Genomic DNA, 25388 nt, shown 5'->3' on the forward strand with positions numbered 1-25388 from the left:
CCGTCCATCAAGCTTGAACACCGCACCCACACACGTTGATATTTCTTGCTTCGGCCACTGTGGGATTTCTCTGGGAAATCCTTAGGGTTCGGGAAGCAGGCAGGCTGGACGTTTGGCTCGGCGCACTGGCTCGGCTAGATCTCAGATGGAAGGTGGACGTTGGCCTTCCCGGGTGTGAGCAGAGCTTCACTGCCATGTTTCTCGGCGCAGTCTAGCGAGTTGCCCGGGTGGGCGTGCCCCAGCGCTGCACATTCCTTCCTGCTATTTTCCCGGCTTCCCTCCATGCTCAAAGGCTTGGCAAGACAGTATCCCTCAGCCTGTGAACGCAAGCAGTTTGGCTTTAAACGGGCTTGTGTCTTTTTCCATGGGAGGAAGGAGATAGGATATGGGGGTCGCGTGGAAGCCATTAAGGAGTGCTGACTGGAACTCTCCTGGTTCCCTGGGACAGTGCTCCTGTAGGAAGGACATGGTGAAGATCTCCATGGACGTGTTTGTGAGGAAGTTCCAGCCAGAAAGGTACAAACTTTGGAAAGCTGGGAAAGACAGCACAGTTATCGACCATACTCTGCCCACGCCAGAAGCAGCTGAGTTTCTTAAGGAGAGTGAACTGCCACCAAGAGCCAGAAACGAGGAGTGTCCAGAGGAAGATGACATGGAAGGGCTTGAGGATGGAGAGGAGGGTGACTTAAAGAGAAGGTAACCCAGTGGCTCTCTGGGCCCAGCTGTTTGAGGGAAGGGTATCTGGGCAGCTGCCATAACCTGTCGAGAGGCTGTTTCTAAGTGGGGTGTTTGAGCCACAGCCGAGGGAATTTTCTTCTTGGTAAAGGCTCCAGAATCCTCAGAGCGAGGGCACCCAGGCTCTTCCTTACAGCTGTCACCCAGCAATGACCACATGTGCAGGTGGGCCTGTAATCGGCTGGAGTGAAGGTCACATACAAAGAGAGCATGGCTCCCCTGAGCCAGAAAATTCGTTTTCTCACTGCCACATGAGCCATTTTTAATTTTTTATTTATTCATTGTTTTAAGTAGGCTCTGTGCCCAACGTGGGGCTCGAACTCACGACCTCCAAATCAAGAATCGCATGCTCTACTCACAGAGCCAGACAGGCGCTCTGTATATGAGACATTTTTTACAAAGGAGAATGTAGTGATGGGAATGAGACCCACAAGGGCAGGGGGTGGTGGGATTGCGGTTGGCCAGCGTCGTTGGTGTCTGAGCTGGAGGATCTGTCTTTGGGGAGTTTATCCTGGGCCACGTGGTGAAGAAAGGGGGAATGTTTTGGGCTACCTGCTGTAGGCCAGGTGCTCCGCCAGGTACTCCACATGCCTTACAAGCTTCACATCAGATCTTTGAGGCGGGTGATGGTGTTGCTGTTTCCCATTGGTTGGAACAGGCTCAGAGAGGTGAAGTCTCTTGTCTCTCCCACAGACGAGGGGAGGGACTGAAGAGTGAAGCATAGCGGACGGGCTCTGGCCATTCATTTGTTTTGAGCTGTGTGTGGATGTGGGTGAGCGTGTGCGTCTGTGCATGTATTTGTGGGCCCTTAACAAGTGTGCTCTCCTCCTCGCAGCCTTGCCAAACATCGTATAGGGACGAAGAGGCACCGGGTTTGTCTTGAAATACCACAGGAGGTGAGTCAGAGTGAGCTCTTCCCCAAGGAGGAGCTGAGTCCCGGACAGTACGATGTGACGGAGTGCCAGGCTGCCCTCGCTCCCGTGAGGCCCACCCACAGCTCTGTGCGGCAAGTCGACGATGCTCTTCCCTTCCCAGGTTCGTTGGCTATGGTGTTTTTCCCACAAGCGTCACTGTGCTCTGTTCTGTGTTAGATGCCATGTTGCGTGCAGGGTCACAGGTATGGAAAAGTGGGGAGATGGGTCTGTGAGCAGAGAGTGTAGGTGGAGCATGAGAATGGGTGTGAGGAGCCCTTCGGAGAGGGACACGCTGGGCAGAAGGTAGGGGAGGTGCCCTCTCCCTGCGCCTGGTGAGGGGTCAGGGGAGCACCGAAGGTTGGTGAAGTGATGCTGAGGTTAGAGTCTTCCCGGCAGGCAGACAGTCGGGGGCACCCAGAGGGGGATAGAAAGGGTGCCGGCATGGAGGTCTGAAATCACATGAGCTATCTGGGGAGCTGGTAGTGATTTCTTGTAATTTGAATACAGGGGTAGGAAGAGGAGAAGACAGCTGTGCTAGCAGGAGGTGAGGCTAGAGAAGTAGAAATGAGATGGTGCGGGGACTGGCTGCCATCTTAGGGTTTGCTTTCTAGGGGGCTTGAGGGGCTACTTGGATTTGAGGAAGGAAGTGGCGTGGTCAGATAGGGTGTGGTGGGACAGCCACTCCGCCGGCTGGGGCAGTCGTTGAGGGTAGGTTTGTTAGGGGAGGGCTTGCATCAGCCTTGGGTGAGGCGTGGAGGATCTGTACTGAGGGTGCCTTGTGCCTCTGCTGACAGCTGGACAGCACTGGGGACTGGAGTGCTGGGGCCTCTGTTCAGCACAGTGCCTAGCTTGGGGCCACCAGGCCTGCGCTCAGGCCTTCGTTCCTGCAGGTGACTTCTGGGCAAATGGCAGTGGCCACTTACTGAGGGTCTGCTGTGTGCCAGGCTGTGCTCCGTCATAGGCGCAGAGCCCTGGGGTCGGGTGGTAGGCTGCCTGCACTCCACGGGACGAACCCGGAGCCCCGGAGCCCCGGAGCGGCTGAGCAGTCCGCCCCAGAGCATGCAGTGACCCTGTAGTGATAGAGCTAGAACCGGAAGCCATGCCTCACTCACCACCCGTGTTCCTCTGTGCTTTGCCACTCTGCTTTTCACTCACTTCACATGTGCCAGGGGAAACGGGCTCTGGCCAACGTGTGTGTGTGTTTCAGATTATTCTGACTCTTCTGAAGTCAAATTTGAAGAGCTTAAAAACGTCAAACTGGAAGAGGAGGATGAGGAGGAAGAGGAGGAACAAGAAGCAGCTGCCTTGGATCTTTCTGTGAACCCTGCTTCTATAGGGGGACGCCTGGTCCTCTCAGGTTCGAAAAAGAAGTCATCTTCTAGCCTGGGCTCCAGTTCTTCACGGGATTCTATTTCTTCTGATTCAGAAACCAGTGAGCCTCTGTCCTGCCGAGCCCAAGGGCAGTCGGGAGTTCTCACTGTGCACAGCTATGCCAAAGGGGACGGCAGGGTCACCGTGGGAGAGCCCTGCACGCGGAAGAAAGGTGGTGCCACCGGAAGTATCAGTGAGCGGGAGCTGGCAGAGGTATGGGCTCTGGGTAGTGCTTGGGGGAGGAGCTGCCTGGCTGGGGTCCTGTAGAGGGGAGGTAGTCTGGGGGGCGGTGTACTTGCTGCAGGTGTCCAAGATGGCAGGAGAGACCGTCAGAACAGACCGCCAGTCTGTACCGTCAGGCAGAAAGCTGGGTGGCGTTGGTTCACTTCCAGCTTGTTCTTTGCTGGGAGTTCCTTTTCTCTGCCCCCTGTGACTGTTCCAGAGAATCCAGCAATCTTAATGACAGCTGCAGATCTCCAGCTGTTGGACGCACCTTCTGACCCCACCTGCCCTAGAGGCATGAGGGTTAGAGTGGCAGTGGTTGCAGCCCAGATGTCTGGGTTGGGGATGAGATGGCCTTTCTTACCTGAAAATTCAAGGGTTTTTTTTCCCTTACAAATCTTGACTGCCTTGTAGACACCCATGGGAATTCTCCCTCTCCTCCCCCCATACATTCTTCATCTCCCAGTACAACATTCTTGATAGAGCATCTTTTTGGAGACCAGGATGAATTCCCAAAGCCGTAAATGTGAACGCCAAAAGCTGCTCTCTCTCTCTCTGTTTTGTGTAAAAAGGCTCGTGATGGAACTGAGTGGGACACAGCAGAGCTGTGTTGAATACAGCCGGCTCATGCCTACCCAGGTGACCTGCTCTTACTCTCCAGGCTCACAGCTTATGGGTCACATTGCAGCGTCGTGTGGGGCTGGGGTGGGGTCACTGGCAGGTAGAAGCCAGTGTAGAAAAGTTTTAGTTATTCCTCATTTCCTTACCTTTACCTTTGAAAAACTGGTCTTTAAAAGTTTTTATTACGAAATATTTTAAAAGTCTACACCAGCTCCTCATGTGTACTCATCGTCTCCGAATGTTAGCATTTGGCCTATTGGCTTTCTGTGTTTTTGGCTGAAGTACTAACCCTGAGTCCGTATTACAGTTCTGGTTTTCCCAGTAGTGCCTTTTTGTGGTTGGTGTGTCCCTTGTCTGGAATACCCACAACACTTTCCTTTCTGGCTTCTCTCAGTTCTAGGGCTCAGTTTCTGTAGATCTTTTCTGCCGCACGTCCCTCCTTCCATCTGGGTGAGCGCGGGCTGCTGAGTGGAGGACGGTGTTTCCTTCTTCCTCGTTGCCTCTGGTGGCTGCTCTCTGCTCTCCTGTGGCAGCTTCCACAGGAGCTGGCTTTCCAGTCTGGACACTAGAATCCCTTATGGTCCCCGATGCCACATCGGAGTCATTCTTCTTCACAGAGCTCTCGGGTCCTCATTGACCCGCTGTCGTGCTGCAGGTCGCACTGTCCTCGTGCAGCGTCCTCCTGACTTTCTTGCCTGTGGTTGCAGTCTCATAACCACAAAAGCAGCCAACAATAGCAAGGAGTTACTACATGCTAAATACTTTATCCGCATTGTTTTAGACTAGATGTCACTGCTAAGTTAACCGCGGAGTCGGGTTGCGTGCGTGCGTGCGCGCGTGTGTGTGTGTGTGTGTGTGTGTGTGTGGTGGGAGGAGCCAACAAATAGCACCCATCTTTTTTCCTCCCAAATGAGGAACCAGTTAAGGAATGGATACAGGAGTCAGGCATATGGAGCTCAGAATGTTGCTTCCTTACCAGTTAAAATGATTGAGGAGAGTGGCTTTTAACTTCTGGCCAAATGGCTTTGCTGCTCATTTAACCTCAGTGAGGGAGGTTACCTGCCTAGTCGGCAGGCAGTCCTGGGGGACGCAGGCCTCTCATAGCGGCTGAACGTTTTCCACTTGCCTTTCCCATGTGTGGACGTCGACCTGAATGCACTCCCTCCTCAGAAGGCAGATCCCAGCTAAGTGAAGCTCACTAAGGGCCAGGTCAGGCCTTTTCCTGGAAAAGCCAGGAAACCCTCCTTATGGAAATACAGTGGCAGAAGAAGGCTTCTCTCTGACCTGCCTCTTATTCCTGTTCTTTGAGTGCCTTCCTGGCTCCTTTCTGTGTCTGTACGGCCTTCTTAGCTGGAGTCTGACGGTACTGCCATTCTCCGTTGCATCGCCACCCAGCCCCTGCCCCCACCCTCCCAGATGCGCCGCCGTCTTTGAACTACTTCACATTCTCTAAAACTAACTTGGCCGCTCTGCGCGGTCAGTTTACTCCGTAACACACACAGCATGCCTGCTCGGGGCTGGGACTGTGCCTTCGAGGAGATCGTAGTCTGGATGTGAGCACGTAAGTCTGCTTCAGAGAGGTAAGGGTTGTAGTCCAAGTGGAAGAGTTAGCTCAGCCTGGGGTTGGGGTGAAGACTGCGGGGAGACTGCAGAGAAGCAGGCATTGTAGCTAGGCTGAAGATTGGCAGGTGTAAGCGCGGCAGCTGGAGGGAAATTGGGAAGGGATCCAGGAGAGGAGTGTTCTAAATGGTGATGGTCGCACATGCCAGGGTCAGAGCACGTGCAGAGTTTTGTTGGTCTCAGGCACATGGGTCTGCAGAGGGCCTTGGGAGGTGCTGAGGAGGGTGTCAGGAGCCAGATCGTAGTGGTCTATGTGCACTGAAGCAGTTTGACTTTGGGAGGTTCACGGCCATGAGTTTCTGGAGATTGAAGATTTCCAGAATACATTTTTAAATGCACAGAGATGGGTGTGGAATAATAACGTAAACCCACAAATGCTTCTCACCTGGGCCTGATGGTTGTTAATACTGGGCCACATTTGCTTCACCTCTCCTTTTATCATTTGAAGCACTCCTTCTGTTATATTTATTTTTTACATTTTGGGTTGATTGGTTTTTTAATTGTACGGAAGTACATGTGACGTAAAGTGTGCCGCTTCAACCGTCTTTTAGTGCACAGTTCAGCAGCCTCCCATGCATTCTCATTTGTTGTACAGCCAGCACCAGGCCACAGGTGGTTTTGAGGTAGGAGGAGCCAGGGAGTCCTTGGCACACGTCTCTCCTGGGACGGTTCTCTTGCTTATTGGAGCCCAGCCCTTTTCAAAAGTCACTACTCCCAGAAACCTCTCATTGCTTGCCATGTGCTTTCCTTCCTGCTCTGAACACCTGCAGCACTCGGCTCCCTTTTTATGATAGTCTTACTGTCTGCACGGTTGTCCTAGGCAGGGGAGGCAAACTTCCAGGAGCCAGACCCTGTGCCACATCAGCCTTGCTTCTTTAGGCACCAGCATGGTCCTGGGACTTGGCCCATGAGCCTTCTGTAAACGTGGAAGGAATGAATGGAAGTTTTAGTAGGAAGCTGCTATCAGGATTGATTGATTGGGTTGGAATAGGGGACTGACAGTCAAGGCTTGGGGCCGAAGCTGAACCACTTTACCTATCCCTGGAGAGGTCTAATGGCATTGTATCTATGTTTGGAAATAGCTAGGTTTTGAGGAGTACCCTTGTGGCCCTCCTGCCCCCACTTCAAGCATCCCCCATGCTGTAATTCGGGCCTCTTGCTGTTCAGTTTATGTGCTGCCTTATGTCAAGGGCCTTGGTAAAAGCACCTAGGTTGACTGACTGCCGAAGCACCAAAGCTACAATGATGTGTCTGTTGTAACACTTCTTGTTAGTTTAAGCTGTTTTGAAAAAGTGAGTTTCGAAAACAAGGAGGGAGCAGTTGGCTCTTCTCTGTACTGAACAAGCCCCATAAAGAACATTGCCCTTGACCTGGGTGCTTGATATTAGAAAAGGGGGAACAGAGAACTCAGGAGCCTGAGCTCTAGCTCTCTTGCAGGCAGGGGCCATCCTCACAAAGAGCCCGGGGCGGGGTCAGCATTCACCGCTCCCGCTTTACGAGTGGGATGCTACCTGCCTGGGCTCACACAGCTAGCTGGCTAGAACTGGGGTTGGAACCCAGCCCTTTCTGCTACATACTGAAGGAATTCAGAAGTCAGAGCACATCTCAGGGAGGAAGGCCACGTGGAGACCATGTAGCGGGAGGAGTACTGAGGTCAGAAGATGAGAAAATGTGGAAAGATATTTAACTATTTGAATAGACCTGACTAGTTTGGTCAGAGGCAATGGGACGGTAGTGGAAAGGGTGGAGACTTGAGACTCGCACACCAAGTCCACGTCTGGCTGGGCCATGTGCTCCTTGAGACTCGGGATCGTGTGTCGCCGGTGTCTGCATTGCTGCGGCCCCAAGCAAGGTATGCTGGGTACATAGGCTGGTGTACAGGAGGAATGAACAGGGCTGGATACTGGCATCTTCTTTCCCAGAGCTGCATGCTGGTATTCTTGCTCTTGACCCCTCTGCTTCCTCCAGCAGTTGGACCTCCCAAATGATCTGTCTGTATCTCCTACCCCATGCTCATTTCCTATTGCTGCTTTTTACAAGTTCCCACAGACTGAGGGTCTGAGACCAGTATAGGTTTATTATCTTCCAGTTCCTCAGGAGTCTGACTTGGGCCTCATTATGCCAAAGTCAGGGTATCAGCAGGGCTGTGTACTTTCCTGGAGGCTCCAGAGGGAGACGCCATGCCCTGCCTGGCTTCTTCAGGCTGCTCCCATTCCTTGGCCTGTGGCCTTTTTCTTCCATCTTCAAAAGCAGCCACATCGGCCAAGTCTTGCTCACATCGCATCACTAGGACGCGGAGTCTTCTGCTTCCATCTTCATTATTAAGCACTGTTTGATTGCATTGGGCCTACCCAGAGAATCTAGGATGATCTCACTATTTTATCCGATGAGCAAACTTAATGTGTTGTCATGTCAACATAGCATTCACAGGGATTAGAACTGCACATCTCTGGGGGACCATTACTCTGCCCCATGCTTAGTATCTCTCCTCTCACAGGCTTCTTTACTCTCTGCCTGTAAAACCATATGAAGCCCCCTTTCTCAAATACAATTGGAGGGAAGTCCCTATGATCTCATTTCTTCCCTTAATCTTCTCAAGAAGAGTCTCAGATGCATTAATTCCTTAGTTTCTTACTTCTGTCTGCTGGAACTTAGAAAAGTCCTGACGCCGCCCAGTTGCTGAGTCCTTAGCCCCTTCCTGCTCCGCTCTTAGGCATCCCTTGGCACTGTGGCATTCCCCTTTCTGCATTCCTCCTCTACTCTCTGTGGCCGGATCTTCTTTTCTTTTCTTTTCTTTTTTTTTTTTTTAAAGATTTTATTTATTTATTTGAGAGAGACAGAGAGAGCAAGAGCAGGGAAGACAGGGAGAAGCAGGCTCCCCGCTGAGCAAGGAGCTCGATGCGGGGCTCAATCCCAGGACCCTGGGGTCATGATCTGAGCCGAACGCAGATGCTTCACCGACTGAGCCACCCAGGTGCCCCTGGATCTCCCTTTTCTCTGTCTTCCTCCTCCTATTCCAGAAGGCTTGTTCTCCATTTAGTTTATCTTCTACTGGTAATGTCACCCACTCCCATGATTTCAGTTCTGAATCTGATGCTACGCATCCCGAAATCTACAGCTCCTGCTCAGACTTGCTTTCTGAACCCTCACGCTGATTTCTTCTCTTCCCTCTGGGTGTTTCCAGAGAAACAGGGCAGTGGTCTGTGCCTTCCTGTTTAACTTGGCTTGTGACTCCTCCCCTTTCATCCCTGTGAATCCTTTTAAGTCTCTCTCACCTTGGGGATCCAGGCTGGAAATCCCATCATTTCTGGTTCCTTTATTTTTTCTTACTTCCTGGTCTCTGCCACTGCCACATCCCAGGTTTAGGCCTGTTATCTAGGTGGGCTTCAAAGGCAGCATGTAAGAAGATAATCGGGTCGCAGAAATAATGGAACTTTATTATTTTATTTATTTACTTATGTATTTTTTTACTTTAAACTGTGCACCACGCCTGGGGTTCAAACTCACGACGCTAAGATCAGGAGTCACGTGTTCTACTGACTGAGCAGCCGGGCGCCTTCAGTGGAACTTTATTTTTATCTTTTCATAGTCAGGTTTTTAAAGTTAAGATTTATTGGGGCTCCCAGGTGGCTCAGATGGTTAAGCATCTGCTTTCTGCTCAAGTCACAATCCCAGGGTCCTGGGATCAAGCCCCACGTCAGGTTCTACTCAGTGGGGAGCTTGCTTCTCCCTCTCCCTCTGCCTGCTGCTCCCCCTGCTTGTGTGTGCACGCGCTCTCTGTCAAATAAATAAAATCTGAAAAAATAGGGGCACCTGGGTGGCACAGTCGTTAAGTGTCTGCCTTTGGCTCAGGGCGTGATCCCAGCGTTCTGGGATCGAGCCCCACATCCGGCTTCTCCGCTGGGAGCCTGCTTCTTCCTCTCCCACTCCCCCTGCTTGTGTTCCCTCTCTCGCTGGCTGTCTCTGTCTCTGTCAAATAAATAAATAAAATCTTAAAAAAAAATTAAAAACTGAAGAAATAAAACTAAGATTTATTTGCGAGAGAGCACGCATGTGCATGGCAGTGAGGGGAGGGGATTGGGGCGGAGGGAGAGAGTGTCTTAAGCAGATCCTTTGCTGAGTGCAGAGCCCAGTGCAGAGCTCCATCTCATGACCCTGAGATGACAACCTGAGCCGAACCCAGTAGTAGAATGCTTAACCAGCTGCACTACCCAGGTGCCTTTATAGTCTGTTCTTGTGTGAAAATGTGCATAAGCACATTGGTGTATGTTAGTAAGTATACATGTGGTGGGAGTGCATGTCCCAAAAGTTTTTTATTTCCATGGTAGCTCTGCAATAAATTTGAAGAGTCTAGTTTTCCAGTTTGCTTCAGCCAAAGAACTCTTTAAGTGAAATCTTCCTCATTTAAAAAGTATATATCAAAAGTAGGGCTGTTTCTGTTGGAGGCTCTTGAGGGGCCTTCCTGATGTGCACTTTGGAAATTGCTGGTTTAGCCTGTCAGTATAGTTCAGATCTGATAAAAAGTCTATCATCATTGGGGCGTCTCTCTGACTCTATTCTCCCCGGACGTGGCTTGCTCAGAATTTGGTTTTTCTTGGCATTCTAAGTGTGGGCCTTCAGTTCTAGGGTTCTACGTGGTTGACGCATGGAGCCGTAGGCCCAGCGTGACTTCTCTGAAGTGGCCCTCCAGCGCCGCCACTGCTCCCTAGCACTGCTGATGAACCGGTTTTTGTCATAGTTGCAAGTAGCCTCTTCCAGGCCTTGTTTCCTTGCTTAATGGGTTTTGCTAACTCCGTTTCTCCTAAATGCAGGATGACCCAAGTTTTTATTTTTAGGTTTTTTATTTTAATCATCTGGTGCTCATTAAGGTGCACTGCTTACCCCATCCCTGTTTCACCCATCCCTTCCACCCGCTCCTGTCTGGTAACCATCAGTTTTTTCTCTGTAGTTAAGAGTCTGTTTCTTGGTTTGTCTTTCTCTCTCTTTTATTTCCCTTTGCTTGTTGTTTCTTAAATTCCACATGAGTGAAATCACATGGTACTTGTCTTTCTCTGACTTATGTCACTCAGCATTATACTCTCCAGCTCCATCCGTGTTGTTGCAAATGGCAAGATTTCCGTCGTTTCTGTGGCTGAATAGTGTTCCATTGTGTGTATACACCACATCTTTATCCACTCATCGGTAAATGGACACTTGGGCTGCTGCCATATTTTGGCTATTGTAAATAATGGTGCTGTACACATAAGGGTGCATGTATCCCTTTGAATTAGTATTTTTATATTTTTTGAGTAAATACCCACTAATGTGATTACTGAGTTGTAGGGTAATTCTGTTTTTAATTTTTTGAGGAACCTCCATACTGTTTTCCACAGTGGCGACACCAGTTTGCATTCCCACCAACAGTGCAGAAGGGTTCTTTTTTCTCCACTTCCTCACCAACACCCGTTTCTTGTGTTGTTAATTTTAGCCATTCTGACAGGTGTGAAGTGATACCTCGTTATGGTTTTGATTTGTATTTCCCTGATGATGAGTGATGTTGAGCATCTTTTCATGTGCCTGTTGGCCATTTTTGGATGTTTTCATTACAGAAATGTCTGTTCGTGTCTTCTGCCCAGTTTTAATTGGATTATTTGGTTTTTGGGTGGTGAGTTGTGTGTATTCTTTATATATTTTGTATGCTAACCGTTTATCAGGTACGTCATTGGCAAATACCTTCTCCTGTTCCATAGGCTGCTGCCTTTTAGTTTTGTTGGTTGTTTCCTTCACTGGGCAGAAGCTCTTTATTTCGATTTAGTCCCAGTAGGTTCTTTTTGCTTTTGTTGCCCTTGCCTCAGGAGACATAGCTGTGGCCAATGTCGGAGAAATTGCTGCCTGTGCTCTTTTCTAGAATTTTTATGGTTTCAGGTCTCTCGTTTGGTCTTTAATCTTTTTGAATTTATTTTTGTGTACGATGTAAGAAAAGTGGTCCAGTTTCATTCTTTTGCACGTAGCTGTCCACTTTTCTCAGCACCGTTTGTTGAAGAGACTGTCTCTTCCCCGTGGCATGTTCTTACATTATTAATTAGTTGAATATCAGTTGACCATATAGTTGTGGGTTTATTTCTGGATTTTTTATTCCATTCATCTGTGCATCTATTTATGAGCCATTAACGTACTCTTGATTTCTGCAGCTTTGTAACATAACTTGAAGTCTGGAACTGTGATGCCTCCAGCTTTGCTTTTTTTTTCAAGATTGCTTCGGCTAGGGGGCGCCTGGGTGGCTCAGTCAGTTGAGCATCTACCTTTGGCTCAAGTCTTGATCCCAGGGTCCTGGAATCGAGCCCCGCATTGGGCTCCCTGCTCAGTGGGGAGTCTGCTTCTGCCTCTCCCTTGGCCTGCTGCTTCCCCTGCTTGTGCACTCTTTCTCTCTGTTGAATAAATAAGTAAAATCTTAAAAAAAAAAAAAAAAGATTGCTTTGGCTATTAGGGGTCTTTCATGGTTTCATTAAAATTTTAGGATTGTTCTAGTTCTGTGAAAAACGCTGTTGTGATTTTGATAGCGATTGCATTAACTTTGTAGATTGCTTTGGTTAGGGTAGGACAGTATTTGTTCTTCCATTCATAAGCATGGAATGTCTTCCCATTTTTTGGTGTTGTCTTCAAATTTTTTCATCAGCGTTTTATAGTTTTCAGAGTATAGGTCTTTCACCTCTTTGGTTAGGTTTATTCCTAGGTATCTTATTATTTTTGGTGTAATTGTAAAGGGGATTGTTTTCTTAATTTCTCTTTCTGCTGCTTCATTATTGGTGTATAGAAATGCAGCAGATTTCTGTAGATTGATTTTGTATCCTACGACTTTACTGAATTCCTTTATCAGTTCTCGCAGTTTTTTTGGGTGGAATCTTTCAGGTTTTCTATATATGGTATCATGTCCTCTGTAAATAGTGAAAATTTTACTTCTTTCTTACCGATTTGGGTGCCTTTTATTTCTTGTCTGATTGCTGTGGCTGGGCCTTCTGGTATTGTTGAATAAAGTGGTGAGACTGGACATCCTAGTTTTGTTCCTGACCTTAGAGGAAAAGCTCGGTTTTTTTTCCGTTGAGGATTTTACCTGTGGGTTTTTCATATATGGCCTTTATTATGTTGAGGTGTGTTCTTTCTAAACCTACTTTGTTGACGGTTTTTATCGTGAATGGATATTGTACTTTGTCAAATGCTTTTTCTGAGAGGATAACCAAGTTTTAAATACATTGACTGGAAAGAAACTCATGTGGTATTACTGATTCAGTCTCGTACATCTTAAACTTAGTTGCATTTGCTCTGACATTATCTAAATACAGCGCTCGTTACATCAACTTTTGCTTCTGTAGCGAGGCCAGAGTTTTAGATGCGCGTAACGGAGGAATGAGTAGTATGAGCAAGAGCTGAGGGCTCGACAGCGCACAAGGAGAGGCTGGCCTATTTTACTTTAATGGGTCAGCTGTTCCTCACCCCTTCGGATGTCCTCTAGCTTTTCAAGTCCAATGGCTCAGCTGCCTGGCTCTTTGTAACAGGTGCTGCTGCCCTTCTGGTCCAAGAAAAGGGGCACCTGGTTTCTCTGGGGCTCTCAGAGACGCAGTCTCATGACTGTGAGCTTAAGGGAGGGGACGTGGCTCTCCTGTAGAGTACATTTATTTTTGGTACGTTTGTTTCAGGCTGCTTCTGAGAACAGGAGCTACACTTGATAGGAAGAGATTTTGCCCTAAAATGTTTACATAATCCTAGTTTAGATTAGTTTGCATGGTACTGCCATTTTGGTTTTTCCTAAGACAGGTGTGTTCTGGGTTTGGTTTTATATTTCTTTGTGTCTCTCTATGCCTACCCTTTCCTTTGCTTTTCATTGTAAGACTAACTTCTGCTGTGTCCCTAAGTGGAGGCAAGACCAGTTTGATTTCTTCTTGTGGTTTGCCCAGGTGGCGGATGAATACATGTTTTCCCTGGAGGAGAATAAGAAGTCCAAGGGCCGTCGTCAGCCCTTAAGCAAGCTCCCCCGTCATCACCCACTCGTGTTGCAGGATTGCGTCAGTGATGATGGTAAGTGTTGTTTTCCCTCTTCACCAGGAAGAGGAAAGTGTTTCACCACCTTAGGACTTGCTCTGACAGGACACTGGGAGGCCCAGCTGAGTGTCAGGGGTGGGCCTGTGGCTTAGTTGTTCTCCCAGATACTCCACAAAGAGGACAGGATCTCATTTGATACTTAATTCGTAATTCTCTTTCTTTGTATGTCTGTGCATCTTGGAATGTGCCTAATGCAGGACGATCGCGTGCAGGTCCTCTTTCTTTACTAGGAGGTACAGGCTGATTTTTCTGGATGGCAGTTCTGTCAGTGATGCCAAGCCCAATGCCGAATGTGTAGCTGCGGAGATAACTGAGATATGTCCGTGCCCTCAAAAAGCTCACAAGGTAGTGGGGCAAGCTGACAAGCGAACAGATCTAAAGGAAGGAGACGTTAATCTACGCAGAAGCACCAAGAGAGATTCAGAGGGAGCCACTCAGTTAAAGGGCCTGGTCAGGGTGTGATGGGTGGGGCCAGAGTGAGGTGGGGGGAGACTTTCTCTAGGGGACCTTCAGGAACCTTTGACGGGTTTTAAGTGGCCGGATTTGCTTTAGAAGAATCGTGCCTAGTGACTGCATCTAGAGAATGGCTTTGAGGGCAACAGATGGGTTTTTGTCTTGGTCTCTGAGAGATAGGGGACGGTCTAAAGCAGGATGCTGGTGGTAAGGATGGGGGAGGGATGTAGTGAAGGTGTTGGGAGCATAAAATCAGCTGGATTTGGGGGTTGGGTGTAGACCTTTGAGTGTGGTAGGGCCTGGAGAAGCCTGAGTTCAGTGCCTCCCTGCCTTCTAGCTTTGGTTGGTATTGGAAACCTATGTTCAGTGTCTGTGGAGGATGTAGACTTGGGGCCAAGCAGAGGTGGTGTCTGATACCTTTTTAAAAAATTTATTCAAGGGGCGCCTGGGTGGCGCAGTTGTCGGGCGTCTGCCTTCGGCTCAGGGCGTGATCCCGGCGTTCTGGGATCGAGCCCCACATCAGGTTCTTCCACTAGGAGCCTGCTTCTTCCTCTCTCACTCCCCCTGCTTGTGTTCCCTCTCTCGCTGGCTGTTTCTGTCAAATAAATAAAATCTTAAAAAAAAAAATTTATTCAAAATGGGGCACCTGGGTGGCTCAGTCCGTTAAGCATCCGACTCTTGATTTCAGCTCAGGTCATGATCAGGGGTCATAGGATGGAGCCTTGTGTAAGGCCCTGCACTGAGCAGGGAGTCTCCTTGAGGTTCTTTCCCTCTTGCTCTCCCTCTGCCCCTATCCCCTGTGCTCGCTTTCTCTCTTTCAAATAAATAAGTATTTAAAAAAAATTTTTATTAAATCTTTTTCTTTCTTTTTTCTTTCTTTTCTTTCTTTCCTTCCTTCCTTCCTTCCTTCCTTCCTTCCTTCCTTCCTTCCTTCCTTCCTTCCTGAAGTGTAGTTGACACACATAGTTACATAGCTTCCAGGTGGATGACATTGTGATTGGACAACTGTGTTATTCTGTGCTGACCAAGTGTAGCTACCATCTGTTTCATATCTTTACCTAGAGGACACGAGGCTGCTTGGGTAGGAGGACAAGAAGAGGGGCCTGTGAAGGAGACAGAAGGGGAATAGGGAGGGATTGGGGCAGAACTGGGAACTTTGTCTACTGCTGGAGCTCAGAGCTGTTGTGCAGCGTGATCTCCTGTGCTGCCTGGAGTTCAGAGTTCCAAGAACGTGAGTGTAGGTGAGTATCTGGCAGTGACCAGGTCCCTTGTTACTCTTGACTAATGTCAGGCCCTTTCTTACCCTGCCCTGTCCTTCCTGGCACCAGTGGCTGGCTGGGAAGGTCCAGAGTCTCACCAGCCTCTCTGCTACATAAGCAAGCCCCACGTTCCCTTTCTGATCTGATGCTGATCCCCATCTCTGCTATTTTCCTTGGTAGTAGGATTGTGATAAGCGGGTGGGGAAAGTCTCTTGAGGTCGTATAGTCAAAAGTAGGCCAGACCTTGAGTCAAAGTCTTGGGAAGTCCTTTGTGCACTTCCTCCAGCCCAGATGGAGCTTGGGTTCTCTGGGTAGCAGCAGTCTAGCTTTTGGGATTTCCACCCCCAGTGCTGTAAAGGCTCTTAATATGGGTTGTAGAAGACTGGAAAAGCAAACAAAGTTATAAGGAGGATGAAATGACCCTGCAAAGGTGACCACGTGCATGTTTTAATGTGTTAACTTTCCTGATTTTTCTAGATTATATCCATGTACGTCTTTTTATAATGATGTAGTTGAGATCATAACATACGGCCTCCCAACTGTTTATGATCAGTTTCAAATGTGGAAAAGTCGAAGGAATGAAAACACTGTGTGCGCCGTCCATATCCAGCAGCCACCACCATGTCGCCGTGGGCGCTGTCTACACACGCGTTGTTGGTATACACGTGACACACACTCACCGCCTCCTCTGAGAGTGGGTGGTCGTCACCAGGTCACCTGAAGTGCACCGAGAGGCACCTCCGAAGGAGTCTCTCCTGCATAAACACTGTTACATACACTGAAGAAAATAAGCCGTGTTTCAGGATATTCTCCCATCTTCAGTCCATATTAATTTTTCCCTGCTTATCCCCAAAATGTGTTTTATAGCTTTTTTCCTTTACACCAGTATAAACCAAACCAAGGTCACCAAGGTCATGTTTTGTTTCTTTAGTTTCTTTTACTCTGGCAGGCGCCCCCAACCCCTTATCAGTTTTTTTCTAATTGGGACATAAAATACTCCGTGAAATACCCAAGTTTTACTTGCACATCTCAGTGATGTTTTGTACATGTAAACTGTGAGATGCCGGCAGGTTTCACTTAACATAGCGAGCATTTTTCCTTGTCATTGCAGTGTTCGTAAGTGGGGTGATTTTTGGCCACTTACGGTTTTGTAAACAGAGGAGATGTCACTTTGCTAATTTTTCTGTCGTGATTGGGAGGCTGTGTCTGTTTCTTCTGTTCTATCTTGGTCACTCTTGTTTTGGTTAGGATAAGGGAAATACCTGCGTCGGTTCTGGGATCATGGTTCCTGGCTGGTCCTGGTCGATGGGGCTTGTGGGGGTTGGTTTTAATTGTCTGCAGTGGCCTCACTACGTCACAGTACACTTCGCTGAGGTTGCACACATGGCAGCGCTCAGATCTCGTTAGATTCAACATGACTATGAAGGCAGAGCCGGTGACTCTTCACGCGGAGCCGGAGTTGCTGGAAATGAACAGCTGAATAGGCACCTCGGGCGCGTACGTACCAGAGCGCTCCTCGGGTTCTCTGCGTAGCTCTGTAGGGCCTCTTCAGAGGGGTTCCGTCTGGAAGGAGTGAGCTCATTGGAGGCGTTGTAGTTGGGGGTCCCTAGGCCACACATAGCTAGATGCAGTCATCCCATGGAGGGCTTCACGAGGTGTGGCTGGCACAGAGCTGGTCTCCATGCTTGGACCTCTTTTGGACTCACTTGCCAAAGAAGGACACCCAGGTGTACGCTCTCCTACTTCCCTCCCTCGGGGGGCGTCTGGGGGAGCACCGTGGATTATTCTCATCTTTGTTGTTCCTTTTCCGAGGATTTCCCTCCCTCGGGGGGCGTCTGGGGGAGCACCGTGGATTATTCTGATCTTTGTTGTTCCTTTTCCAAGGATTGCCTTTGGTGAGCCGTCGTCTTAAGAGTTACAGTGTTTTCCTCCCTCCTTGACCTTGCTTCTATTGGAATCTAGTGGCCTCTGCCCGTCTCACTGATTCAAGGGGAAATGGAAGGTGTGCATCCTTATCACTTCCATCTTGTTTTACGAGCGTGGTTTTTTGTTTTCTGTTCAGCAGCGTGTCCCTTTCTTTCAGGAAGATGGCACCCAGAGGGGATTTTCCTTCCTCAGGCAGTGCAGCGGCCTGATGAAGCATCTGCTGCTGTCTGGAGTAATGAGGAGATACAAATTTGTTGTCTAGACCAGAGGTCTGTGAAGGATCAGATAGTAAATATTTCAGGCTTCCTAGAAGGCCTTTCGCCTTCTGGCACATATTCTTCTTCCTTTCTTTCCCTTAATCTTTAAAAAATGTAAAAATAATTCTTAGCTCCCCGAGTGGATTGCATTTGTCCTGTGGGCCGTTGTATGCCAGGCCTTGGTCTAGACTCAAGGTGTTAACATCCTTTGGCTGGGAAAGGGGGCTCATCTTGGTCATACTCTGCCTTCCTCTGAGCAGAGCCAGGATGGTTGGGGATCCCTGTCCAGAAAAGGCAGGTATCCCAGTGACCTTTCCAGAGGGAGCTGGAAAGTTCTGACCAAGGCACACGGTGTAAAAACTTTTAAGTCCTGCCATTTCCTTGTTATTTTTTTCCCCCTTGTTTTCCTTCAGTGCAACTATAGAGAAAACTCTTAAAAGGTAGGGACTCAACAAGCTGACATATTGGAGACAGCAAGTAACATGGTTTCTGGCAAGTCTGTGTCTCATTGTGCTGTCCTTGGGCATAGGCTTTGAACACTGGCAGCTGTTAGGGGAGAGGAGAGTGGGCCGAGCTCGGGCAAGAAGTCTAACCAGAGAAGGCAGGACTGTCTGTAGCATCATCCAACTATTGAAGGAGTCTACTGAAAATCACTTTTGCCCTTTGCCTTTATCAAACCTGTAGGATCTTAGGTTTAGGCCAAACCTCGGACCAAGAAAACAGGCTGAGCTCATTCTCTCTAGGCAGAGCTACAGATGTGTGGGGCTGGTTGCCGACTCACGCTCTGCTTCCTGTTCTAGAGTCATCTGAACAGCTGACCCCTGAGGAGGAGGCTGAGGAGACAGAGGCCTGGGCCAAGCCCCTGAGCCAACTATGGCAGAACCGACCCCCAAACTTTGAGGCTGAAAAGGAATTCAATGAGACTATGGCCCAGCAGGCCCCTCACTGCGCTGTCTGTATGATCTTTCAGACGTACCATCAGGTGAGCCTGCTTTATCCTCTCTGTTTACCCAGGACCAGCAGTCCAGAGGGAAACGAGGTTTAATTGTGGGTACACATAGCTTGTCACTGGTTGTCTTAGGAAAGGCTGTTCTTCCAGTGTTCTCTGCCCCCTCTGTGTACTGGGCAGGCTTCTCCAGGCAGATAACCCAGCAGTGTGCGTTTTCACTTGAGAATGGTGTGTGGAAGAGCTGGGGTGTGGCTTAGCCTTTGGGGATTCCCTGCATCCTGTGGCCCTCACACTGGTTGCAGAGGAATCTTTTCTTTTGTTATCATTCTAGTCAGTGATTGTTCCTTCCAGATTGTTCCTTCCTGGCCAGCCTGGAGCACAGTGCATTTTGCTACTGTAGTCTGCACATTCTCCAGTGTTGTCTTTCTCTTCCCAGTGCCACCGTGGATACCACAATAGTCAGAAGAAATCGGGGGCGGGGGGTAGGAGCAGAGGGTTTGCGGGAGGGAGAGGAGTGGGGAAGCACTGGGGCTGAGTTGCTCTGTGCCTCCTGGGCTCCCGGAGCATTCGATGGCCGCCCTTGGATTCAGTTCTATGTTCAGTTCACTGGCATGTGCGGGGTGAGCAGCTCAGTCTCCGCTGGGACCTGCGCAGGGGGGCCTGTGGAGCGGCAGTCCTCTGATGGTTAAGGTGGCATGGCTGCACTGAGCCTGGCGTGGCCCCAGAGTCAAACGTGCCAAAGAGTGGAACATCAGACGGACATATTTTGGATTAGTAACTCACTACTCCTTTCTATCGACAAAAAGCAAAACTGAAGAACTGTATGTGCCCCTGCCCGTGAGACAAGTGAGCGGGCTGGTGCTGTCAGCAGACCTACTGAGTGGGTCTCAGAGTTTCACAAGGGGCATGGGCTGAGGGGTGACATATCTGGGGCTCTGTCCTTGAGATGGTCGGAGAGGCAGCAGATACTTGGCTCAGGGTGTTTGCCGGGGGAGGTACGCGGACACAGCATTCTGGAGAGTCCGAGGGAGCCCGAGCCAGGAATCACAGGTGGGGCTCCAGCCGTGTGCAGTGCTGCAGCTCAGGCGACTCGCTGCCCTGGGGCCCAGCGGGCATCTGTACTAGTCCATGAGGAGCGTCTGCTCTGGGTCCTGCCCCTGGGTGGGGGCCACCATGCAGTGCTGCACATCGGGGAGCCCGCGAGAGCAACTTTGCTAGCGTCTCAGTGCATTTTATTACCACTTGGTTTGGGAAGATTGAAATCCCAGTTGCCTCTTACCGCGCTCCCTTTTCTCAGTTGTCCCCAGGGGCCTCTGTTTGATGCCGCTGTGAGAAATTGAATTTGAGTCATTAGAGGTAACTTCAATTAGCAGCTCTGGGATAATGGCTGTGCACCCGGGAGCCGTAGCCAGAGTCCTACCAGTAAGAGAGGCAGCTTTCTGCTGACAGAGCAGGTCGAAAGCTGGGAATAGAGGCGCGTGTTCATGGAGGGATGCACGTACTCTCTCTTCTTAGGTGGAGTTTGGAGGCCTTAGTCAGAGCTGTGGAAATGCTTCAGCTCTAGCCCCCCAGAAGCAGAGGACCAAGCCATTGATTCCAGAAATGTGTTTCACCTCCACTGGCTGCAGCACGGACATCAACCTTTCTACCCCTTACCTTGAGGAGGACGGCACCAGCCTTCTGGTTTCCTGCAAGAAGTGCAGTGTCCGCGTCCATGCCAGTGAGTGCCTCGCCCTTCGTCTGCGGCCTGACCCAGGCCACTGGGCCTGCTCACGGCTGGTCTTGCCCCATGTTGGCCTCTCCCCAGCCTGCCAGGTGCCTCCCCAGGCCCTCAAATGCAAAGATTGCTCTTGGGTTGTTGGGGAGTTTGCTGCTGATGGAGTTGGAGTTGCACTGACTTTGGAGTCAACCTTGTGCTGTTCTCTGGGCCACAGATACCAGGAGGCAGTTCGTTTGTGCTGCTCCCCACGTGTTCAAACCAGGGAACCTATGGTCTCTGACTTTTCGAGACTTTGGGTCATATTGTATGGGTGAACCCTGGAGCCCCTGACTCAAGAATTCAGGGGTTTTTCTGTAAGATTTGGTTGCAGCTTTCAGACTGGTGGTATATGGAAAAGAGTTGCAAGTATGCAACTCTGGCCTCTGGGTTTAATTTGCTCATCTTGGTGTCCTTGTTAGGTTGTTATGGGGTCCCCCCGGCAAAGGCTTCTGAAGACTGGATGTGTTCTCGGTGTTCGGCCAATGCCCTGGAGGAGGTGAGTGCGTCCATGGTGTTGCTGTCTTCCTCATGAGTGTTGGGGTCTGCTCAGGGCCAGGCTTTTTCATGTGGACTTTCTTTTTTTTTTTTTAAGATTTTATTTATTTATTTGACAGAGGCAGCGAGAGAGGGAACACAAGCAGGGAGAGTGGGAGAGGGAGAAGCAGGCTTCCCGCTGAGCACGGAGCCCGATGCAGGGCTCGATCCCAGGACCCTGAGATCATGACCTGAGCTGAAGGCAGACGCTCAATAGCTGAGCCACCCAGGTGCCCCTCATGTGGACTTTCTATCTCTAGCAGTCTGCACGGGGCCTGGTATGCAGTGATGTCAGAGAGCTCAGATTGTTGGGATAAATCCTGGCGACAGTGTGGTTGTTGTCCAGCTGTGGCAGGACATGAATGGAGTGTGGAAGCTGTATTTGCTACATTGTGTCTGGACCATGTAGAGGTCCTCCTGTGGACCAGCTCTAACCCCCTTTAAAGAACTTAGCTATTGGGTTGGGCCATCAGAATGGGGCTCAGATGGTTCATTTGGTAGCTTTCTCTTCATCACGCCCTGCCCCGGAACCTGGGAGTACCCCACATAGAAGGCAGGCAGAGCCCCGTAATGCCCTCAATTTGAGCAGAGTGTTCTTGGTGACTGCTTATAGTTGTTATTAACAGTAACAGTGGAGAGGATTATGTTGAGTCAAGCGAATACTTGGTGTACTTTAGCCCTGGGTGGTCTCGCTGTCTTCCTGTAGGGGAGTCCTGCTTACATGGACTGTGTAGGCGAGGCCCCACGTGCCATTAAGCCGCTTTCTTATGTGGAGGCTGCAGTTACCCAACGGAGGCCAAGGAGAGAGCAGATTGGATGTTAATGACTTGGTGGTAACCACCCTTCCTCCCCCTCCCTTCTTGGCAGGATTGCTGTTTGTGCTCATTACGAGGGGGAGCCCTACAGAGAGCCAATGATGACAGGTGAGTTTCCGAGCAGTGGCTCCGACGCTCAGTTCTGGGCAGTGTGCAGAGAGGCACTGAGAGGGCAGTGGCTGGTCATCATAATGACCAATGGAGGGTTTGGGAAGCACGTCGTTGGAGCTGGAATAGCGTCTCCAAGACTAATTTTAAAAATGGGATGCCAAGGGGAGCCAAGCAGCCCTAGACCTTTCCAATCTAGCTTCTCTTCCGAGGCAGAGGTGTAAGTGATGTCTTCTTTCAAAGGAGCTAAGACAGCCTCATGAGGTTTGGACATCCTGTACAGATGAAGCAGAGGCTCTAGGGGCCGGAAGTGAGGACAGTTACCTTATTGTAGCTGGGGCTGGTGCAGGGGGCACTGTGGCCATGGGCTTGCGAGCACTTGTCCACAGGCACACTCTCCCTGGCTCAGACCTGCTGTCGGAATGAGGGTGAGTGTCCTTGGGGTGCAGAGTGGGACATTGAGGAGAGCTTAGCCTCACCCACCTGCCGTGGGGTCAGAGCTACAGAAGCCTGGGCATCGTAGCTGGCAGGCAGCGTTTTTTCACTGAGCTGACCCTTTGTGCCTGGTCTTAGCTTCCTTGTTCGGAGGTAGAAACATGAGGTGATGAAGTGTTTGCTCTGGAAAAGCCGGCTGTCCAGGGGACAGTACGCACAGATCACTGGGCAGCCGGTGGTGAGTATCCTGCTTCCGGCCCATGACCTGTGGGAACTGGAGCCTCCTGCAGCCCAAGAACCTCCCCCACCGTTCATGCTGTTCCAGACAGAAGGCTCTTCTGCTTGCCGCTTCCTCGCCTTTAAAGGCATTTGCTGCCATTGCTTAAGGTCATCGTGTTCCTCATAGTTCCGAGCAAGCGCTGTTGAAAGTTCTTCTTGCTTGGAGCGGAAATGGCTCTGCTTGAGCCTCCCGCCTTCACCGTATAGTCCTAGTTCTGCCCTTGTGGGGCCACGCCAAACCAGTCTGTTCTCTTGCAGAGAAGCCCCACATTGTGTGGTAGGTTTCCACCAGCCTGATTTTAAGAGCTCTCATCATGGTGCATATCAATTTCTCAAAATGCCCAGAACTGTAATCCTCTAGGATATCCGTTGAACTGATCCGTCAGAGTAGGTGGGGCCTGGGCCAGACCTTAACGAATGAGTGCGCTGTAGATAAAGGGAGCAGAGGCAGAGGTCATTCCTGCCCAGGGGAAGAGTTTGGCTGACGGCCTGGAGGGGACATCTGGCTACTGGCAGATAGGGTGCACATGGAGACATTTTGAGCAAGCACCCAGTGCCTGTGGTAAAAGAGGTCTGCATAGAGCTCTCAGGTTTGTTCTCGTTCCCTGAAACTTGCCTCACTCAGTCAGCTATGGTTCTGCTCATTTTGCAACAGACTGTGAATGAATTTGTGGTGTAAGAAGTGCAACCCTGTGCTAACCCTGGGTGGTGTGCTGGGGACCCATTTCCATACTCAGTGTGGAGACACTCCTGGTTCTTACCTTGCTGGGTCCTGGGACCTTGCAGGTGGAAGTAAGAGCCATGTTGGGTTGGGGAGGGAGCACTGTGGGCAGGCCCACCCACTCTTGAATCGATAGATTTGATGAGGAAGCCACGAGCCTTGGACGCAGAGGCAACTGAGGTAGCCTTTGCCTTTTGGCAGGTGGGTCCACGTCTCGTGTGCTGTGGCAATCTTGGAAGCAAGGTTTGTCAACATTGCCGAAAGAAGTCCGGTGGATGTGAGCAAAATTCCCCTGCCGCGCTTCAAACTGGTAAGGAAGAGGAGATGGGCTTGGGGACTCTGCACATCATTGCTCCATTTACACGTCTCTGGGTGGAGGAGAACGTAACGTTTCTGAGGGCATCCTCCGCATGGCCCCGTGGTCCTCTTCTACCCTTGGTTTTGGTCAGGGTTTGCGAGTCACCGTATGGTTAAAACTACCTAGTGAGGACACACGCATTCAGATATGAGATTGAAAGAGGGGTGTGTGTGTCTCGTTTTGGGAGGAAGGTTGCTCGTTGGGCTCTGTGCATTTGGGCAGGGGAACGGTGGAGGAGACGGCACTGGTAGCTCCTGGAATTGCTGGCTTGTTTCCCTCGTGTTGTAGAAATGCGTCTTCTGCAAGAAGCGGAGGAAAAGAACCGCTGGCTGCTGTGTGCAGTGTTCTCATGGCCGCTGCCCGACTGCCTTCCACGTGAGCTGTGCCCAGGCTGCGGGGGTGATGATGCAGCCCGATGACTGGCCTTTTGTCGTCTTCATTACCTGCTTTCGGCACAAGATCCCTAATCTGGAGGTGAGGGAGGATGCTGTTCTGGAATCCTCTTGACAGTTTCTAGGATCATTTTCTCTGCAGGCTGTCCATTTATTGTGTCAGCAAGTACTCTCTCCGGCGCTCTGCTTTATGGGGAGTGCCAGTGATGAAGGGACGGGGGGCGGCCCTGTCCATCCCTGCTCCCTGCCTTGCACCTCCGAATTCCTGGCACCAGACTGCTCGTGGCGGATCCCTTGTGATGATCTGTGTACTTGATTGCCACTCCTCCTCGAGGGGCCCTTGCTTATTAACATGGGCGTCCCTATTCCCTAACACCGTGTCCGCGACAGAGCAGGGGCTCTGCAGGTAGTGTGAACTGGTAGAGAGCTCAGAAGAGTTAACCGCTAACCACCGTGCAGTAGAGATTCTTGTGCTTCTCTAAATAGTGAAGCGTGGAGAAAATTACATGTCATCTTAGCTAGACAAGTTATGAAAGGGTTTGGGTAGAAGGTGGGAGTTGAAGTGGGACTTCAGCAGTAAGTAGGAATTGTGAGAGGGGGGCATTCGGGGCTTCAGAAGCAGAGCGAACACGTCTCAGGAGAACAGACACGTAGGACTGGTTCTGAGAATATGGCCTGGCTGGTGCTGAAGGACAAGCGGCACCGGACGGGAAGGCCCTGGACTACCCTCCGTGGGAGTTTGAGTTCTTTTCTGCTCGATGAGGAGAGCTTTTCAAATATTATGATTTTGAGCCATATTTCTTAACAGTTACTCTGGTGGTGGATTCAAAGGCTCAAAGAATAAGAATTTGAGATAGGAAGACTGGCTAGCCTGGGAGTGAAGCGAGGTCTGCAGTGGGAACATGTCGGTAGAGCTTTGGGGTCACATCTAACCGTGGGGTCCCGCGATGGGTGGGTTTGACAGGGTTTGTTGACCACCCTGGAGAGATTAACGTGGGAAGCGGTGAAGGAGCGTGAATTTAAGGTGGCTCAGATTTCTCCCCTGAGATTTGGAGAGGATGCAGTTATGACGGTGCTCCTTTACTGTGACCAGAACTGGCTCAGAGTAGGGCTGGTTTCCGGGGGACAGGTGGAGAGGTGAAAAAGAGGGTAGGACATTTGACTTTGAGGACATTCTGGAGAGTTCTGATGGAGCTACCAGCAGGCACCTGCATTAATGTGAGGGTAAAGATTTGGATCTTACCAGTTTTTAACAGGGTAGTTCAGTCCAGTTGCCGTTAGAAACTGGGCTTGGAGATTCCTAATACAAGGGGCAGATGGCAGAGCAGGAGCCAGTGGACGTAGCTGAGGGAGTACAGACAGAAGCCAGTGGAGAGCGGTCAGGAGGCCGTGTGCTCTGGGGCAGCCGGGTGTGGTAGAATGCTCGTCGGTGCCCCACACTGAGGAGTTGCCACGGGCTCTTCTGGTCAGAAGTCAGAGTAGCTGGGGGAGTTAGAGTCGAATAGAAGAGACAGCAGTAAAGCCTTGTCAACAGTACAGTGAATATGGTAGTGAAGGACATGAGAGTACCAGTCTGGAGGTGCA

The 25388-nt window shown here is 50.2% G+C and overlaps 1 protein-coding gene across 3 annotated transcripts in view; it reads left to right on the plus strand.

The window, feature by feature from the left end:
* Positions 1-25388, plus strand: part of KDM4A (lysine demethylase 4A) — a 43938-nt gene that overhangs the window by 11699 nt on the left and 6851 nt on the right. For all 3 annotated transcript variants that reach the window (XM_045799767.2, XM_045799766.2, XM_045799765.2), the window contains exons 9-18: positions 449-696; positions 1571-1770; positions 2857-3233; positions 13415-13535; positions 18255-18436; positions 19919-20123; positions 20582-20658; positions 21564-21619; positions 23256-23364; positions 23701-23886. In XM_045799767.2, coding sequence (XP_045655723.1) covers positions 449-696; positions 1571-1770; positions 2857-3233; positions 13415-13535; positions 18255-18436; positions 19919-20123; positions 20582-20658; positions 21564-21619; positions 23256-23364; positions 23701-23886 — 1761 coding nt within the window. The remainder of the gene's footprint in view (positions 1-448; positions 697-1570; positions 1771-2856; positions 3234-13414; positions 13536-18254; positions 18437-19918; positions 20124-20581; positions 20659-21563; positions 21620-23255; positions 23365-23700; positions 23887-25388) is intronic.

The sequence above is a fragment of the Ursus americanus genome, chromosome 12 (genome assembly GCF_024610735.1).
Source record: "Ursus americanus isolate L20-20 chromosome 12, mUrsAme1.1.p, whole genome shotgun sequence".
NCBI classification, from domain to species: domain Eukaryota; kingdom Metazoa; phylum Chordata; class Mammalia; order Carnivora; family Ursidae; genus Ursus; species Ursus americanus.